We start from the raw sequence: 19,207 nt of genomic DNA, 5'->3' as shown, positions 1-19,207 counted from the left end.
GCGGAGACGGAGAAACTGGGAGAATGGAATAGAGTCCTTGCAGGAAGCGGGGCGGGAGGAAGTGTAGTCCAGGTAGCTGTGGGAGTCAGTGGGCTTGTAGTGGATGTTTGTTGAAAGCCGATCGCCAGAAATGGAGACGGAGAAGTCAGGGAAGGGAAGAGAACAGACGGAGATGGACCATGTGAAGGTGAGGGAAGGGTGGAAATTGGAAGCAAGTGAATGAACTTATCAAGTTCAGGGCGAGAGCAGTAAATGGCACCGATACAGTCATCGATGTACCGGAAAAAGAGGTGAGGGAGGGGACCTGAGTAGGACTGGAACAAAGAATATTCCACATATCCCATGAAAAGGCAGGCATAGCTAGGACCCACGCGGATTCCCAAATCAACGCCTTTAATTTGGAGGAAGTGAGTGGAGTCAGAGGAGAAGTTGTTCAATGTGAGAACAAGTTCAGCCAGGCGGAGGAGGGTGGTGGTAGATGGGGACTGGTTGGGCCTCTGATCAAGGAAGAAGCGGAGCGCCTGAAGGCCATCCTGGTGGGGGATGGGGGTGTAGAGGGATTGTACGTCCATGGTGAAAAGGTGACGGTTGGGGCCAGGAAACCGGAAACTGTTAAAGTGACGGAGGGCGTTGGAAGAGTCGCGAAGGTAGGTGGGAAGAGACCGGACAAGGGGAGAAAAGATAGAGTCGAGATAGGAAGAGATAAGTCCCGCGGGGCAAGAACAGGCTGAAACGATGGGTCTACCAGGGCAGTCCTGGTTGTGGATCTTGGGAAGGAGGTAGAAGCGGGCTGTGCGGGGTTGGGGGACTATGAGGTTGGCAGCCATGGAGGGAAGATCTCCAGAGGAGATGAGGTCAGTGACAGTCTTGGAAACAATGGCTTGATGTTTGCTAGTGGGGTCATGGTCCAGGCAGAGGTAGGAGGAGAAGGCGGAGAGTTGGCGTTCAGCTTCCGCATGGTAGAGGTCGGTTCGCCAAACAACAACAGCACCACCCTTATCAGCAGGTTTAATGATAATGTTAGGGTTGGATCGGAGAGAACGGAGTGCTGCAAGTTCAGAGGGAGGTAGGTTGGAGTAGAGGGGAGCAGAGAAATGGAGACGGCCGATGTCACGTCGGCAGTTAGCAGTGAAAAGATCTAGAGAGGGTAAGAGGCCAGAGGGAGGGGTCCAGGTAGAACGAGAATTCTGAAAGCAGGGGAAAGGGTCAGCTGTGCGGGGGGAAGACTCCTGGCCAAAGAAGTGGGCACGGAGACGAAGGCGACAGAAAAAGAGCTCACACCTTTGGATTTTCCTTTATTTTGCCCGCCAGTGTTTTTTCACGCCCCCTCTTCGCTCTCCTAATTTCTTTTTTAAATAGCCCCCTGCACTTTCTATACTCCTCTAGAGCTTCCACTGTTTTTAGTCCTTTGTATCTGCCAAAAGCCTCCCTTTTTTTCCTAATCCATTCTTGTATATCCCTTGACATCCAGGGTTCCCTGGACTTGTTGGTCTCACCCTTGACCTTTACGGGAACATGTTGGCGTTGTACTCTCTCTATTTCCTTTCTGAATGACTCCTACTGCTCTGATGTGGATTTTCCTACAAGAAGCTGATCCCAGTCCACTTTGGCCAGATCCTGCCTTATCATATTAAAATCGGCCTTCCCCCAATTTAGAACCTTTATTTCCAGTCCATCTTTGTCCTTTTCCATGACTACCTTAAATCTCACCGAATTATGGTCACTGTCACCAAAATGCTCTCCTACTGACACTTCTACCACTTGCCCGGCTACATTCCCTAGAATTAGGTCCAGTACCGCCCCCTCTCTTGTAGGACTTTCTACATGCTGGCTCAAAAAGCTCTCCTGGATGCACTTTAAGAATTCCGCACCCTCTAAGCCTTTCACACTCTGACTATCCCAGTTAATATTGGGGAAGTTGAAATCCCCTACTATTATTACCCTATTATTTCTACACTTCTCTGAGATTTGCCTATACAGGAAACTTTGTGATATCCGGCACCGACGGGACCGGCGTGTTGCCGATCTATCAAAACTGCCGGACATACAAAGTTAATGTTGAAGCATACGGAGGTTTTCATCTCCGTATCTGACAACAAACACTGTTGCTTAGCAACAGATTCTGAAGAGTTGGCTGCAGTTGCAAGCGTCTCTAGCTGAAGTTGTTGCTATAGCTACAGACCTTGCAGTGGCTGACTGGGAAAAAAAAAGAACGAGATCTAAAAAAACTTACAGAAAACGGCTCCTGATTTTTGCCGTTAGATCGAGTATTCCAGACATACAACCTCCGGATAAACAAAAGTTTCCTGTATATCTGTTCCTCTATTCCCCCCTGACTATTTGGGGGCCTATAGTACACTCCCAGCAAAGTGCTTGCCCCCTTTTTGTTTTTAAATTCTACCCATATGGCCTCATTAGAGGAACCTGCTAAGATATCATCCCTCCTTACTGCAGTAATTGACTCCTTGATTAATATTGCGACACCCCCTCCTCTTTTCACCCCCCTCTGTCTCGCCTGAAGATTCTATACCCTGGAATATTGAGCTGCCAGTCCTGCCCCTCCCTCAACTATGTCTCTGTGATAGCAACAATATCATACTCCCATGTGTTCATCAACACCTTCAATTCATCTGCCTTACTCGCAAGACTCCTTGCATTATAATAAATGCCATCCATCCTTGCCATACTCCCTTGTGCCATTACATATTTGCTCTGCCTTCCAGACTGACTTGTTTTTTCCTCTATATTTGGCTGTGCATCACCCTCTACTATAGCTCCACTCCGTATCCCATCCTCCTGCCAAGTTAGTTTAAACCCCCCACAACAGCACTAGCAAACCTCCCTGCAAGGATGTTGGTCCCGTTCCGGTTCAGGTGCAACCCGTCCGACTTGTACAGGTCCCACATTCCCCAGAAACAGGCCCAGTGATCCAGGAAACTAAAGCCCTCCCTCCTGCACCAACTCTTTAGCCACGCATTCATCTGCTCTATCCTCCTACTCCTATACTCACTAGCACGTGGCACTGGGAGTAATCCAGAGATTACAACCTTTGAGGTCCTGCTTTTTAATCTGCTACCTAGCTCCCTAAATTCTTGTTGCAGGACCTCATCCCCCTTCCTACCTATGTCGTTTGTTCCAATGTGAACTACAACCTCTGACTGTTCGCCCTCCCCCTTCAGAATGCCCTGCAGCCGTTCAGTGACATCCTTGACCCTGGCACCAGGGAGGCAACATACCATCCTGGAGTCACGTCTGCAGCCGCAGAAACGCTTGTCTGCTCCCCTCACTATTGAGTCTCCTACCACTATTGCCCTTCCACTCTTACTCCTCCCCCCTTGTGCAGCTGAGCCACCCACAGTGCCGTGAACTTGGCTCTGGCTGCACTCCCCAGAGGAACCATCACTTTCACCATTTTCCAACACAGAAAAACGGTTGTTGAGTGAGATGCACTCTGGGGCTTTCCTGACTACCTGCCTGCCCCCCTTCTTCTGAGCAGGAGACAAGACTTCAAATCCCACCACAGCAGCTGGGAAATTTAAATTCAGTTATTTAAATAAATTTGAAATATAAAAGCTAGGATGGGTAATAAATGCTGGCCTTGCCAGCGACGCCCACATCAAAAAAGGACACAATTTTTCACGCAGAAACAGATCATCGGTGATTCTGAACTCTCTACACCAGTCTCCTGAGAGTGACCCGGTGTAAACTCCAACTTCTCTAGGTTCCTCCACCCATACCCTTGATGCGCTATCAATTACTCATAAAAGACGGAGAGTTAGGAGAGTAACTAAAAGGCTTTTATTAACAAAGAACAGAGCATGCCTCTCGTGGTTGACTGGTTTCCAAGAAGGCAGGGGGCTGCAGAGCAGTCACCTTTATACCTGGGCGTGTGGGTGGAGCCAGGGGTGGAGCCAGCTGAGGCATGCATAGATACAACAGTGTGCAACAACAACAACGGTGAGCAACAATAACAGTGGTTTACCACAACCCTATCCTCTATTTCACCAGCATTCCTTCCTCACCGACCTGCAATGGCTCCTCCTCTCCCAACACATTGGATTCAAATTCCTCATCCATGTTTACCAATTTCTTCACGGACTCTCCTCACCCTAACGCAGCAACCTCCTCCAGCCTTATGTCTCAATTCGTGCTCCCTTTTTTTCAAACTCTGTCCTACCGTCCACTCCCTCCCCATCCCCTCCACTCCATCCCATCACCTCCTCATCCCCAACCCCTCCCATCCCCTCCACTCCCTCCCCATCCCCTCCACTCCATCCCATCACCTCCTCGTCCCCAACCCCTCCCATCCCCTCCACTCCCTCCCCATCCCCTCCACTCCATCCCATCACCTCCTCGTCCCCAAACCCTCCCATCCCCTCCACTCCCTCCCCATCCCCTCCACTCCATCCCATCACCTCCACTCCACTCCCTCCCCATCCCCTCCACTCTATCCCATCACCTCCTCGTCCCCATCCCCTCCACTCCATCCCATCACCTCCTCGTCCCCAACCCCTCCCATCCCCTCCACTCCCTCCCCATCCACTCCACTCCATCCCATCACCTCCTCGTCCCCAACCCCTCCCATCCCCTCCACTCCCTCCCCATCCCCTCCACTCCATCCCATCACCTCCACTCCACTCCCTCCCCATCCCCTCCACTCTATCCCATCACCTCCTCGTCCCCATCCCCTCCCCATCCCCTCCACTCCATCCCATCACCTCCTCGTCCCCAACCCCTCCCACCCCCTCCACTCCCTCCCCATCCCCTCCACTCCATCCCATCACCTCCACTCCACTCCCTCCCCATCCCCTCCACTCTATCCCATCACCTCCTCGTCCCCATCCCCTCCACTCCATCCCATCACCTCCTCGTCCCCAACCCCTCCCATCCCCTCCACTCCCTCCCCATCCACTCCACTCCATCCCATCACCTCCTCGTCCCCAACCCCTCCCATCCCCTCCACTCCCTCCCCATCCACTCCACTCCATCCCATCACCTCCTCGTCCCCAACCCCTCCCATCCCCTCCACTCCATCCCCTCCCCAACCCCTCCACTCCATCCCCTCCCCAACCCCTCCCATCCCCTCCACTCCATCCCATCACCTCCTCATCCCCAACCCCTCCCCATCCCCTCCACTCCATCCCCTCCCATCCCCTCCACTCCATCCCCTCCACTCCATCCCCTCCACTCCATCCCCTCCCCATCCCCTCCACCCCATCCCCTCCCCAACCCCTCCACTCCATCCCCTCCACTCCCCATCCCCTCCACTCCATCCCCTCCCCATCCCCTCCACTCCACCCCCTCCCCAACCCCTCCACTCCATCCCCTCCACTCCATCCCCTCCCCAACCCATCCTCCTCCACTCCATCCCCTCCCTATCACCTCCCCGGTATTGTGTCGGACTGTCCACGGTCACTCTCTCATTGACCTGTTCTGCACTGAGGCTGGGTCACGGTTTGTCGGTTGAGGAGTCCGCTGGCTATCTCCGGGTTTAGCTTGCCGTTTGATGCCGGTTCCTCCAGCGAGACTCCCACTCCCCTCCCTCAGGGGCTCGTCCGCCCGAAGCCATTGGAAAATTCTGGAGGTGACCGGGTCTCTTAACCACCGCCCAACACCCAGTGTTGACCAATCACTGGTAGCACCGTCTACTGTCATCACGGTGACAGCTTTTAACACCTGGCCTGACACTGTTAGGACATTTACAACTTTAATTATAAATGCAAATTATTGGTGAGTCCTTTGCTTCCTCATTTTAGTTACGTTCTGAACCACAAGGGTTTGAGAAACAGTATTTAATTGTGGCAACTTATCAGTCCCGCCCTCATCAAAGCAGAGGATCACATAGCTGGAGAGTTGATTCTTAATTTACAGACAGTTTGTAATTAGAATTATCGGTGCCTTTATAAAACTTGTAAAAGTACAATCAGGAAATAGCGATCAAGGGAGCACTCTGCGGAAAGGATTCCAATTGATTTAGACAGCAGTTTGTAAAGAGCTGAAATTCTGTTTTGCGTGACGTGCACTCGGCTGCTATTTGCTAAGATTAGTGAGAACGTCCTCGAGTTATTGGGGCTTTTCCTGATCTCAGCGAATTTACATATTGCATACAATTAACATAATTTGTTCGATTATCCATAATGCGCGAATGGTTCAAATTCTTCCATAACAATAACATGGCCAAGTAGTGGGACAGGGGGTGTTGAAGTAAGATCGAGTGTTTAGTTAACCTAATTTTTCTACTCATTTGTTTATAATGTATCTGTTTATATATAATTAAAAGTATTGCATCTCTCCGGCCATAGTGTGGGGAAATGTATGTCACGACTCACACTTGTCGCATGTAAGTGTGAAACTCAAAACAGTCTCATTTGCAAAGTTTATGTCAGCCTTGCACCTGATTGGCTTGAAAGTCACATCCAAGAACAAGGGAGCAAATCACAACAAAGGATGCTGATTGGCAGAAATATTACTGTGCAGGCAGGAAAACGACCAATGAACAAGCAGTAAGCTGCTAACCAATAACTAGGAAGGAGGAAGGGGAACCAATGAAATTACTTATAATATTTTTTGGAAATATTGTGGCCAATGTCTAGTTTTCATAGAATCTCACAGCACAGAAGGAGGCCATTCGGCCCGTCGTGTCTGTGCCGGCTCTTTGAAAGATTCTCTCCAATTAGTCCCACCCCCTGCTCTTTCCCCACAGCCCTGCAAATTTCTCCTTTTCAAGTATTTATCCAGTTCCCTTTTGAAAGTTACTATTGAAGCTGCTTCCACCGCCCTTTCAGGCAGCGTGTTCCAGATCACAACAACTCGCTGCGTAAAAAAAATTCTTCTCATCTCCCCTCTGGTTCTTTTGCCAATTACCTTCAATCTGTCCTCTGGTTACTTATGTAAGGAAAACAGAGTAAATTACTATGGCCTCAGCATCTACACCTGCCTAGTTCAACTCTCTTACTGATGCACAAAACTATATTCCGGAGAGCTCGTTTTATTTCTGGCTGAGGTAAAGTACATTTCTCTCTTTAGATTTTGTGAGTAATCTGAGCCATGACGTGTGGGGAGTGCAGCGAGCTCGGGAGGAACAGGGGACTTTGGACCTCTGGTTCCCAAAGCTCTCCACCACTGGGGGTTTTCCTCACCTCGTGTCTGGGTCTGTTGTACTCATTGATAGAGATTGATGGCTGTGATTGGTCAACAACCCCATTATCGTTGGATCATGGGACTAGCGGGATGGGAGAACGAGATGGAACATAAGAACATAAGAAATAGGAGCAGGAGTCGGCCATTCGACACCTCGAGCCTGCTCCGCCATTCAATAAGATCATGGCTGATTTTCAACCTCAACTCCACTTTCCTGCACTATCCCCATATCCCTTAATTCCCTTGGTGCCCAAAAATCTATCGCTCTCTGTCTTGAATATACTCAACGACTGAGCCTCCACAGCCCTCTGGGGTAGAGAATTCCAAAGATTCACCACCCTCTGAGTGAAGAAATTTCTCCTCCTCTCAGTCCTGAATGGCCGACCCCTTATCCTGAGACTGTGACCCCTGGTTCTAGATTTGGTCTTTCTTGGTCCAGCAATCCCTATGTTTCACACTCATCGAAGGACAATGGATTACGCCTCAGATTTTACACCAGAGCTCAGCACTTCTCCAAACTAACTCCTGTTGTCTCTCCTTTTCAAATCTAGTTACAACCCATATGAAGGACCTAATGAGAATCCAGAGGCAGAGCTTCCCCTCAAAGCTGGGAAATACCTGTATGTTTATGGAGACATGGATGAAGATGGTTTTTATGAAGGTTTGTTGGTCCGACATCTGAAAACCAGGAGTACGTCCGATCCCATCACCTTCCATAACACAAAGCGATCTCCTCCATTGCTCACTCTGCTGTCCTGAACTCTCCTGCTGTCAGCTGATGGCAAGAGAACAATAATTAATAACAGCAAATAACAACATTGTGACTGATGTTCACTGCGGTTCTTGTACAGACACTTGACACACTCGAGTCACATTCTCCTCTGTGCTATTGTGTGTCAGCTATGGCTCAGTTGGTAGCACCCTGAGTCAGAAGGTTGTGGGTTCAAGTCCCACTCCAGACACTCGAGCACAAAAATCTAGGCTGACACTCCCAGTGCAGTACTGAGAGAGCGCTGCACTGTCGGAGGGGCAGTACTGAGGGAGCGCTGCACTGTCGGAGGGGCAGTACTGAGAGAGCGCTGCACTGTTGGAGGGGCAGTACTGAGGGAGCGCTGCACTGTCGGAGGGGCAGTACTGAGGGAGCGCTGCACTGTCGGAGGGGCAGTACTGAGAGAGTGCTGCACTGTTGGAGGGGCAGTACTGAGGGAGCGCAGCACTGTCGGAGGGGCAGTACTGAGGGAGCGCTGCATTGTCGGAGGGACAGTACTGAGGGAGCGCCACACTGTCGGAGGGGCAGTACTGAGGGAGCGCCGCACTGTCGGAGGGGCAGTACTGAGAGAGCGCCGCACTGTGGGAGGGGCAGTACTGAGGGAGCGCCGCACTGTTGGAGGGGCAGTACTGAGGGAGCGCCGCACTGTGGGAGGGGCAGTACTGAGGGAGCACCGCACTGTCGGAGGGGCAGTACTGAGGGAGTGCTGCACTGTCGGAGGGGCAGTACTGAGGGAGTGCCGCACTGTCGGAGGGGCAGTACTGAGGGAGTGCCGCACTGTCGGAGGGGCAGTACTGAGGGAGCGCTGCATTGTCGGAGGAACAGTACTGAGGGAGCGACACACTGTCGGAGGGGCAGTACTGAGGGAGTGCTGAACTGTCGGAGGGGCAGTACTGAGGGAGTGCTGAACTGTCGGAGGGGCAGTACTGAGGGAGCGATGCACTGTTGGAAGTGCCGTCTTTCGGATGAGATGTTAAACCAATATTTCTACCAAATTCTGCCTGCATTAAAATAGAAAACAAGACTTGCATTTCTATAGCGCCTTTCACGACCTCAGGACGCCCCAAACGCTTTACAGCCAATGAAGTACTTTTTGAAGTGTAGTCACTGTTGTAATGTAGGAAACGCGGCAGCCAATTTGCACACAGCAAGATCCCACAAACAGCAATGTGATAATGACCAGATCATCTGTTTTCATGATATTGATTGAGGGATAAATATTGGCCCCAGGACACCGGGGAGAACTCCCCTGCTCTTCTTCAAAATAGTGGCCGTGGGATTTTTTACATCCACCTGAGAGGGTAGACGGGGACTCGGTTTAACGTCTCATCCAAAAGACGGCCCCTCTGTCCTGCACTGGGAGTGTCAGCCTAGAATTTGTGCTCAAGTCTGTTAAGTGTTCAACCAAGACCAGTGGAAATGGGAATTTCTACCTCCCAGACATTGCACACTCCCAGCAGCACCAGGTGCTGTGAAAATAAACTCTTTGCTGATGATGTAACTCCACGCCCTCCACCAATTATTGGCTCATTGCAAAGTTGGAGTTACTCATCCTCCTAAATGGCGATATTGGGACGTTTTACTACGTTAAAGGCTACATAAATGCAAGTTGTTGTTGTTGAAATATGTCCAAGTCAGGGTGAGGTATGACTTGAGTGGGGGTGGAAACGTGGAGGTGATAGTGTTCCCATGCATATTAATCAGGTGAAATGCCGAAAACAGGATATGTTTGGAATTCTAACCTGGGCAATCAGGAATGGCCAGCTGTGGGTAGGGGTTTAGGTTTTTATTAGAATGTTAGTGGTTCCTTTGACATGAGGCAAAGCTGGACACTAAAAGAACTCTCACCCATGTTAAAACCCCAATAAATGGAGCTCCCAATATCCAGGCTGCCATTGTCCACCTTCCCATTATCAATCTTTGTACAAGACATGGCCCCATTAAACAGTCTGCTAACACCAGGGCTAGTCCCACATCCCAACAGGTCACTGCGAGTATCGGCTACAGAGCGTTAGTCCCATCTCCACCCACGCTCCCTTCGAGCATGACTCCCCTGCTGGGACCGGGGATTGTAGAGTTAACCCTATCGAACTATCTCACTCCTCCTCATCCGGTACCCAGGGGATTGCTGGGATTAACCACCGGCTCCCATTAACCACTTCGGGAGTGGGACAAGGTCCATTATGGGATAATAATTGGGGGTTCCACTAGGTGAGCAAAAAAATCATAGAAATGACAGCAGAGAGGGAGGCCATTCGGCCCACCCCACCTGTGTTGGTGCTAGATCTTCAACTGGAGCACAGCACTTGTCCTTTCCCCACCTCGCCCTTAGCTCACTGACGCCATTTGATCATTAAGTGAGTTATAGATTGGTTTTGGTGTTGGACTGAAAGAGAAGTTTGTGTTAGTTTGTTAATGAGTACGCCAGCTTAATGGTTATGGTGCTGGACAACAATCTAGAGGTTGAGAGTTCAAATCCCACCATGGAAACTATATTCACTAAGTCTAGTAATTTGTGGGCTGACACCAGATAAAATATTAACATAAACTGCCAGATTGTCATTAAAAAACCCAACTGGTTCACTGATGTCCTTCAGTAAAGTCCTTACTGGGTCTGGCCTACAGGTGACTCCAGTCCCACACTGTATGCAAAAGCTAAATACTGGGGCTGCTGGAAATCTGAAATAAAAACAGAAAATGCTGGCAACACTCAGCGGGTCAGGCAACATCTGTGGAGAGAGAAACAGAGTTAACGTTTCAAGTCTGGGACCCTTCGTCAGAATTTCCAGGATTTTCTGTTTGAATCCCACACTGATTAAAGGGTTGACTCTCCACACCCCTCCTCAGGGCACCCAGGGACGGGCAATAAATCCGGCCTTGCCAGCGATGCCCACATCCCCAGAATGCTTTAAGAAAAATTTCAGCCGTGCAATGAAAATGAATTCAATCTGCTGTCCCTGTCCCATCAGTAGGAGCCAATGATCCAGGGATTGACAGTGACTGAAGCCTAGAAATGATGACTGGCGGCATTAGTGGCCATTTGTGCGATTTTTCAGTGGCACTAACTTGTAGACAATAAATGTGTGAGTGCCTGTGTTAAAACAACAGATGTCAGGCGAGTGTGTGATGGGCTTGTCCAATATCACAACCAGGACTTTAAACTGGAAAATCGTCATGACTGACGGAATGTGCTTGTAGGATTTATTGATGAAAATAGTTTATCTGAATAAGAAGCAATTAAAACTATTTCATTGCTAATAAGAACTGTGGGACATCTTGAGGATGAGAGGTGTTTTGATCAATAGAGAGAAACTGTTTCTAATGACAGGAGGACACAGATTGAAGATAATTGGCAAGAGAACCAGAGGGGAAATGAGGAAAAACTATTTTTATGCTGCAAGTTGTTATGATCTGGAATGCGCTGAACTATAAGATCACAAGATATTAAGAATTAGGAGCAGGAGTCGGCCATTTGGCCCTTCGAGCCTGCTCCGCCATTCAATAAGATCATGGCTGATCTTCTACCTCATCTCCACTTTCCTGCACTATCCCCATATCCCTTGATTCCCTTAATATCCAAAAATCTATCGATCTCTGTCTTGAATATACTCAACGACGGAGCCTCCACAGCCCTCTGGGGTAGAGAATTCCAAAGATTCACCACCCTCTGAGTGAAGAAATTTCTCCTCATCTCAGTCCTAAATGGCCGACCCCTTATCCTGAAAGTGTGACTGTTAGTTCTCTCAGCATCTACCCCGCCAAGCCCCTTAAAAATTTTATGTGTTTCAATGAGATCACCTCTCATTCTTCTAAACTCCAGAGAGTACAGGCCGAGTCTACTCAATCTCTCCTCATAGGACACTCCCCCCATCCAAGAACCAGTCTGGTGAACCTTCGTTGAACTAGCAGATTCAATAGTAACTTTTAAAAAGGAATTGGGTTAATACCTGAAAGGGAAACATTTGGGACTAATTGGAAAGCTCTTTCAAAGAGCCAGCACAGGCACGACGGGCCGAATGGCCTCCTCCTGTGCTGTGCGATTCTACAAGGTTTGTTTGTTCCAGTTGTGTTGAGCTTTGACTTGCCTCCTGGTTGCGAGTGTATTGACTTGGCTTTGTTCATTCCCTCTCTCCACAGGTGAACTGATGGATGGTCGAAGAGGACTCGTCCCTTCTAACTTTGTCGCCCTGTTGCAAGATGAAGAATTGTTCCTGTTCCATTCTGTGGACACGGAGATGGACAATAATTTACTCAATTCAGACGTGAATCACATGGGCCTCCATCTCCATGGCGACAGCATGTTGCAGGATTCCAAGGCCGATAGTCTGTTGCCGAGTCAGACGGAGACCACGTGTACAATGTACAACAACGGCACAGGAACACTGGACGTGAGCATCGACGAGATTGGTGAAGATATTGTGCCTTATCCCAGGAAAATCAACCTGATCAAACAACTAGCCAAAAGTGTGATTGTAGGATGGGAGCCGGCGGCCGTGCCTCCGGGATGGGGAGCGATCAACAGCTACAATGTTCTAGTGGACAAGGAAGTGAGGAATAATATACCCTTTGGGAGTAGAACTAAAGCTTTGATCGAGAAGCTCAATCTGGCCAACGTCACGTATCGGATATCGGTTCAGAGCGTGACGGACCGAGGGAGTTCGGACGAGCTGAGATGCACCTTGTTGGTCGGGAAAGACGTCTGCGTGGCCCCCTCCCACCTGAAAGTGGACAACATCACGCAGACATCTGCCGAGGTCTCCTGGTTCCCCAGCAACAGCAACTACAGTCACGTGATCTTCCTCAATGAGGAGGAGTATGACATGGTCAAAGCTGCTAGCTACAAGTACCAGTTTTTTAATCTAAAGCCTTGCATGACCTGTAAGATAAAGACCGTAGCCCAGCCTCACCAGGTGCCCTGGCAACTGCCCTTGGAACAGCGGGAAAAAAAGGATGGCGTGGTTGAATTTTGCACACTCCCCGCAGGTTTGATATCGGCGAGGGTTTTATATCTTCCCCCACCAGTAGTCATGCTGAACGAGAAGAAATTGATTCTCCCGATTGTGTGTCTGGCTGTATTTGATCGTTTGGATCCAGCAAAAAACAGGATAATCAGGCTGGAGGGACAGTAAGGGAGACTGCCCGAGTTCCTTAGCGGTTCAGCCTTAGTGTCAGCTGTGGCTCAGTGGGTAGCACCCTCGCCTCTGAGTCAGAAGGTCGTGGGTTCAAGTCCCCCTCCAGGGACTTGAGCACAAAAATCTAGACTGACACTCCAGGGCAGTACTGAGGGAGCGCCGCACTGTTGGAGGGGCAGTACTGAGGGAGCGCTGCACTGTCGGAGGGGCAGTACTGAGGGAGCGCTGCACTGTCGGAGGGGCAGTACTGAGGGAGCGCCGCACTGTCGGAGGGGCAGTACTGAGGGAGCGCCGCACTGTCGGTGGGGCAGTACTGAGGGAGCGCCGCACTGTCGGAGGGGCAGTACTGAGGGAGCACCGCACTGTAAGAGGGGCAGTACTGAGGGAGCGTGGAGTGTCGGAGGGGCAGTACTGAGGGAGCACTGCACTGTCGGAGGGGCAGTACTGAGGGAGCGCTGCACTGTCAGAGGGGCAGTACTGAGGGAGCGCTGCACTGTCAGAGGGGCAGTACTGAGGGAGCGCTGCACTGTCAGAGGGGCAATACTGAGGGAGCGCTGCACTGTCAGAGGGTCAGTACTGAGGGAGCGCCTCACTGTCGGAGGGGCAGTACTGAGGGAGTGCTGCAGTGTCGGAGGGGCAGTACTGAGGGAGCGCTGGACTGTCGGAAGGGCAGTACTGAGGGAGCGCCAGACTGTCGGAGGGGCAGTACTGAGGGAGCACCGCACTGTCGGAGGGTCAGTACTGAGGGAGCGCCGCACTGTCGAAGGGGCAGTACTGAGGGAGGGCTGCACTGTCGGAGGGGCAGTACTGAGGGAGCACCTCACTGTCGGAGGGGCAGTACTGAGGGAGCGCTGCAGTGTCGGAGGGGCAGTACTGAGGGAGCGCCGCACTGTCGGAGGGGCAGTACTGAGGGAGCGCTGCACTGTCGGAGGGGCAGTACTGAGGGAGCGCTGCACTGTCGGAGGGGCAGTACTGAGGGAGCGCCGCACTGTCGGAGGGGCAGTACTGAGGGAGCGCCGCACTGTCGGAGGGGCAGTACTGAGGGAGCGCCGCACTGTCGGTGGGGCAGTACTGAGGGAGCGCCGCACTGTCGGAGGGGCAGTACTGAGGGAGCACCGCACTGTAAGAGGGGCAGTACTGAGGGAGCGTGGAGTGTCGGAGGGGCAGTACTGAGGGAGCACTGCACTGTCGGAGGGGCAGTACTGAGGGAGCGCTGCACTGTCAGAGGGGCAGTACTGAGGGAGCGCTGCACTGTCAGAGGGGCAGTACTGAGGGAGCGCTGCACTGTCAGAGGGGCAATACTGAGGGAGCGCTGCACTGTCAGAGGGTCAGTACTGAGGGAGCGCCTCACTGTCGGAGGGGCAGTACTGAGGGAGTGCTGCAGTGTCGGAGGGGCAGTACTGAGGGAGCGCTGGACTGTCGGAAGGGCAGTACTGAGGGAGCGCCAGACTGTCGGAGGGGCAGTACTGAGGGAGCACCGCACTGTCGGAGGGTCAGTACTGAGGGAGCGCCGCACTGTCGAAGGGGCAGTACTGAGGGAGGGCTGCACTGTCGGAGGGGCAGTACTGAGGGAGCACCTCACTGTCGGAGGGGCAGTACTGAGGGAGCGCTGCAGTGTCGGAGGGGCAGTACTGAGGGAGCGCCGCACTGTCGGAGGGGCAGTACTGAGGGAGTGCTGCACTGTCGGAGGGGCAGTACTGAGGGAGCGTTGCACTGTTGAAGGGGCAGTACTGAGGGAGGGCTGCACTGTCGGAGGGGCAGTACCGAGGGAGCGCTGCACTGTCGGAAGGATAGTACTGAGGGAGCGCCGCACTGTCAGTGGGGCAGTACTGAGGGAGCGCCGCACTGTCGGAGGGGCAATACTGAGGGAGCGCCGCACTGTCGGAGGGGCAGTACTGAGGGAGCGCCGCACTGTCGGAGGGGCAATACTGAGGGAGCGCCGCACTATTGGAGGTGCCGTCTTTTGGATGAAATATTAAAACAAGGCCCCGTCTGCTCTCTCAGGTGGACATAAAAGATCCCATGACGCTGTTGAAAAAAGAGCTGGGAGTTCTCCCTGGTGCCCTGAGCAATAAATATCCCTCAATCCATATTACTAAAAACAGATGATCTGGTCATTATCACATTGCTGTCTGTGGGAGCTTGCTGTGCGCAAATTGGCTGCCACGTTTCCCACATTACAACAGTGACTACACTTCAAAAGTACTTCATTGGCTGTAAAGAGATGTCCTGAGGTTGTGAAAGGCGCTGGAGAAATGCAAGTCTTCCTTTCATGCTCCTCCTCATCTGTTGTCTGAATGTCCGAACGATGTGATACCCCAGGACCAGGCCAATCTACCCCGAGATCTGTTCATGTGTTTCATGTTGGGGAATTTTCTTGGGCATCTATCGAAGGCCCTGTGTTATACTATCTCTCTGGCTGGTGATTTACCCCATCATTCCCATATATTTACAGCTCAGTGTTACTTGTAGTCGGATAACCTCACTTCACTCACCTCACCTCACCTGGGCATCCCAGTACAACCGGCTGCTGCAGCTTTCCCCACACTGACAGCCGACACAAGATCTTGCTTTCACTCTGAAATTACAGGCAGCAGGATATCAGCGTGATATCCTCGCACCATTTCTACAGAACATAAACGCTGCGGCTTTTGGAAACCTTTTGTCTGCCTTGATCACAGAACTTAAACCGGAACATGCCGGAAACACGCAGCAGGTCAGGCAGCATCTGTGGAGAGAGAAACAGAGTCAACGTTTCACGTCAATTACTTTTCGTCAGAACTAGGAGATATTAAGAGATGTTGCAGGTTTTAAGCAAATACAGAGGCAGGAAAGGGGGGCGGGGAGGAAAGGACAGAAGGGAAGGTCTGTGAGGGTGGAGGACAGGAGTGATTAAATGACAAAAGGGACGATGGTGTAAGACATAAAGGAGGTGATAATGGGACAAGTATAGAAACAAAAGATGGGTCCAGAGGAGGTGTGACTGGTTACAGCAGAATAACGGGGAGGGGGCGGGAAGCAGGGAAAATCTGGCAAAGAGGAGAAGGCTCCCGTGTCCCGGGAATGTGGTGGAGAAAGGCGGGGAGACCCCTGGGGTACGGACCACCCCACTGGCCATGTACCGATAGGGGATCCCCCCCCCACTCCCCCCCAACCCCACTCCCCCCCACCCCACTCCCACCCCCAGCCCACTCCCCCCACCAGCACCAGCCCACACGGTGCAGGACTGACCCGCTATCGATTGGGGTAAGGATGGTCACGACCATGGAAGGAGCCTCCACATCATAGAAACATAGAATGGTTACAGCACGGAAGAAGGCCATTCAGCCCGTCGAGCCCGTGCTGACTCTCAGCTAGCCCCACTCCCCTGACCTTTCCCCGTAGTCCTGCAATTTTTTTTCTTTCAGGTACTTATCCAACTCCCTTTTGAAAGAGAAGATTGAGTCTGCCTCCACCACCCTCTCAGGCAGTGCATTCCAGATCCTAACCACTCGCTGCGTAAAAAAGTTTTTTCTTACGTCGCCTTTAGTTCTTTTGCCAATCACCTTCAATCTGTGTCCTCTGGTTCTCAGCCCTCTGCCAATGGGAACAGTTTCTCTCTGTCTACTCTGTCCAGACCCCTCATGATTTGGGACAGCTCTATCAAATCTCCTTTGTGCACACATACCCCCCCCCCCGCCCCCCCAGGTCTCTCTGTTCGTGAACCCACTTTAGGATTGTACCCTTCAGTTTATATTTCCTCTCCTCATTCTTTCTACCAAAATGTATCGCTTCACAATTTTCTGCATTAAATCTCATCTGCCACGTGTCCGCCCATTTCACCACCCTGTCTTCTTGAAGTCTATCACTCTCCTCCTCACTGTTTACTATACTTCCAAGTTTTGTGTCATCTGCAGATTTTGAAATTGTGCCCTGTACACCCACATCCAAGTCATTAATATATATCAAGAAAAGCAGCCTCTCAGACTGTTAGTCAGCCTGTGAATCCTCCCTGGGAGAACATTGTGAAGCAGTGGGAAGGGAGTGAAGATACAGAAACAACAAATATGCCACCCTGTCAGATGGCTGCTCACTCGGCGAATCCTTCACAACAACAACATCTTGCATTTATACAGCGCCTTTAACGTAGTAAAACATCCCACAGGAGCGATTATCAAACAGGATTTGACACCGAGCCGCCTGAGGAGCTATTGGGACAGGCGATCAAACCTCGGTCAAAGAGGGAGGTTTTAAGGAGCGTCTTACTCTTAAAGGAGGAGAGGGAGGCGGAGAGGTTTAGGGAGGGAATTCCAGAGCTTAGGGCCCAGGCAGCTGAAGGCACGGCCGCCCATGGTGGAGCGATGGAAATCGGGGATGCGCAAGAGGCCAGAATTGGAGGAGGGCAGAGATCTCGGAGATTTGTAGGGCTGGAGGAGGTTACAGAGATGGGGCGAGGGGGGCGAGGATATTGAGGGCCTCCACTTCACAGGGAAGAGTGAGAAGACATTGAGGGCGGGGTTAACAGCCGATCGTCCTGAATTGAAGGGTAGGAATGCGAGCGGGTGACCAGTGTCCTTGTGTGTCCCAGGTCCACCAGCACCACCTCAGGATGTTATAGTCCACGTTGGGTCAACACCGGGAACGATTCAGATCAGCTGGAAACCACCACAGCTCAGCCCAACGGGAACGTCGAACGGAGCCAGGGTCACAGGTTACAGCGTCTGCGCTAAAGGTCAAAAGGTAAATACCAGCGGCCAGCGTGGGTTCAGCTCAGTAAATGTGAAAATTTCTGATGGCAAGTTTTAAAAGAACAAAATATCGGACTCGGTCAGTATCGGACTCGGTCAGTGTCGGACTCGGTCAGTATCAGGTCGGTCAGTATCAGACTCGGCCAGTATCGGGTCGGTCAGTATCGGACTCGGTCAGTATCGGGTCGGTCAGTATCGGGTGGTCAGTATCGGACTCGGTCAGTATCAGGTCGGTCAGTATCGGACTCGGTCAGTATCGGGTCGGTCAGTATCGGACTCGGTCAGTATCTGGTCGGTCAGTATCAGACTCGGTCAGTATCGGGTCGGTCAGTGTCGGGCTCGGTCAGTGCCGGGCTCGGTCAGTATCAGGTCGGTCAGTGTCGGGTCGGTCAGTATCGGACTCGGTCAGTATCGGGTCGGTCAGTATCGGTCTCAGTCAGTATCGGACTCGGTCAGTATCGCTCTCGGTCAGCATCAGGTCGGTCAGTATCGGGTGGTCAGTATCAGTCTTGGTCAGTATCGGGTCGGTCAGTATCGGACTCGGTCAGTATCGGGTCGGTCAGTATCGGGTCGGTCAGTATCGGGCTAGGTCAGTATCGGGCTTGGTCAGTATCGGGCCGGTCAGTATCGGACTCGGTCAGTATCGGGTCGGTCAGTATCGGGTGGTCAGTATCGGACTCGGTCAGTATCAGGTCGGTCTGTATCGGACTCGGTCAGTATCGGGTCGGTCAGTATCGGACTCGGTCAGTATCTGGTCAGTCAGTATCAGACTCGGTCAGTATCGGGCCGGTCAGTATCGGGCCGGTCAGTATCGGACTCGGTCAGTATCGGGTCGGTCAGTATTGGGTCGGTCAGTATCAGGCTCGGTCAGTATCGGGCTCGGTCAGTATCGAGTCGGTGGTCAGTGTCGGACTCGGTCAGTATCGAGTCGGTCAGTATCGGACTCGGTCAGTATCGGGTCGGTCAGTATCGGGTCGGTCAGTATCGGTCTCGGTCAGTATCGGGTCGGTCAGTATCGGGCCCGGTCAGTATCGGCCTCGGTCAGTATCGGGCTCGGTCAGTATCGGGCTCGGTCAGTATCGGGCTCGGTCAGTATCGGGCCGGTCAGTATCGGACTCGGTCAGTATCGGGTCGGTCAGTATCGGTCCCGGTCAGTATCGGCCTCGGTCAGTATCAGGCTCGGTCAGTATCGGGCTCGGTCAGTATCGGGCTCAGTCAGTATCGGGCTCGGTCAGTATCGGGCCGGTCAGTATCGGACTCGTCAGTATCGGACTCGGTCAGTATCGGGTCGGTCAGTGTCGGCCTCGGTCAGTGTCGGCCTCGGTCAGTGTCGGGTCGGTCAGTATCGGGTCGGTCGGTATCGGGTCGGTCGGTATCGGACTCGGTCAGTATCGGGTCGGTCAGTATCGGTCTCGGTCAGTAACGGTCTCGGTCAGCAT

At 51.9% G+C, this 19,207-nt stretch overlaps 1 protein-coding gene across 1 annotated transcript in view; it reads left to right on the top strand.

Moving 5' to 3' along the window:
• Positions 1 to 19,207, top strand: part of rimbp2b (RIMS binding protein 2b) — a 349,606-nt gene that overhangs the window by 276,323 nt on the left and 54,076 nt on the right. The window contains exons 12-14 of the mRNA XM_086011890.1: positions 7,692 to 7,801; positions 12,047 to 12,892; positions 17,609 to 17,760. Coding sequence (XP_085868016.1) covers positions 7,692 to 7,801; positions 12,047 to 12,892; positions 17,609 to 17,760 — 1,108 coding nt within the window. The remainder of the gene's footprint in view (positions 1 to 7,691; positions 7,802 to 12,046; positions 12,893 to 17,608; positions 17,761 to 19,207) is intronic.

The sequence above is a fragment of the Somniosus microcephalus genome, chromosome 19 (genome assembly GCF_052327205.1).
Source record: "Somniosus microcephalus isolate GS21.2 chromosome 19, FLI_Smic_1.0, whole genome shotgun sequence".
Taxonomy (NCBI): Eukaryota; Metazoa; Chordata; class Chondrichthyes; order Squaliformes; family Somniosidae; genus Somniosus; species Somniosus microcephalus.
Note: the sequence above shows the minus strand (reverse complement) of the source record. Positions and strands in the feature narration are given on the sequence as shown.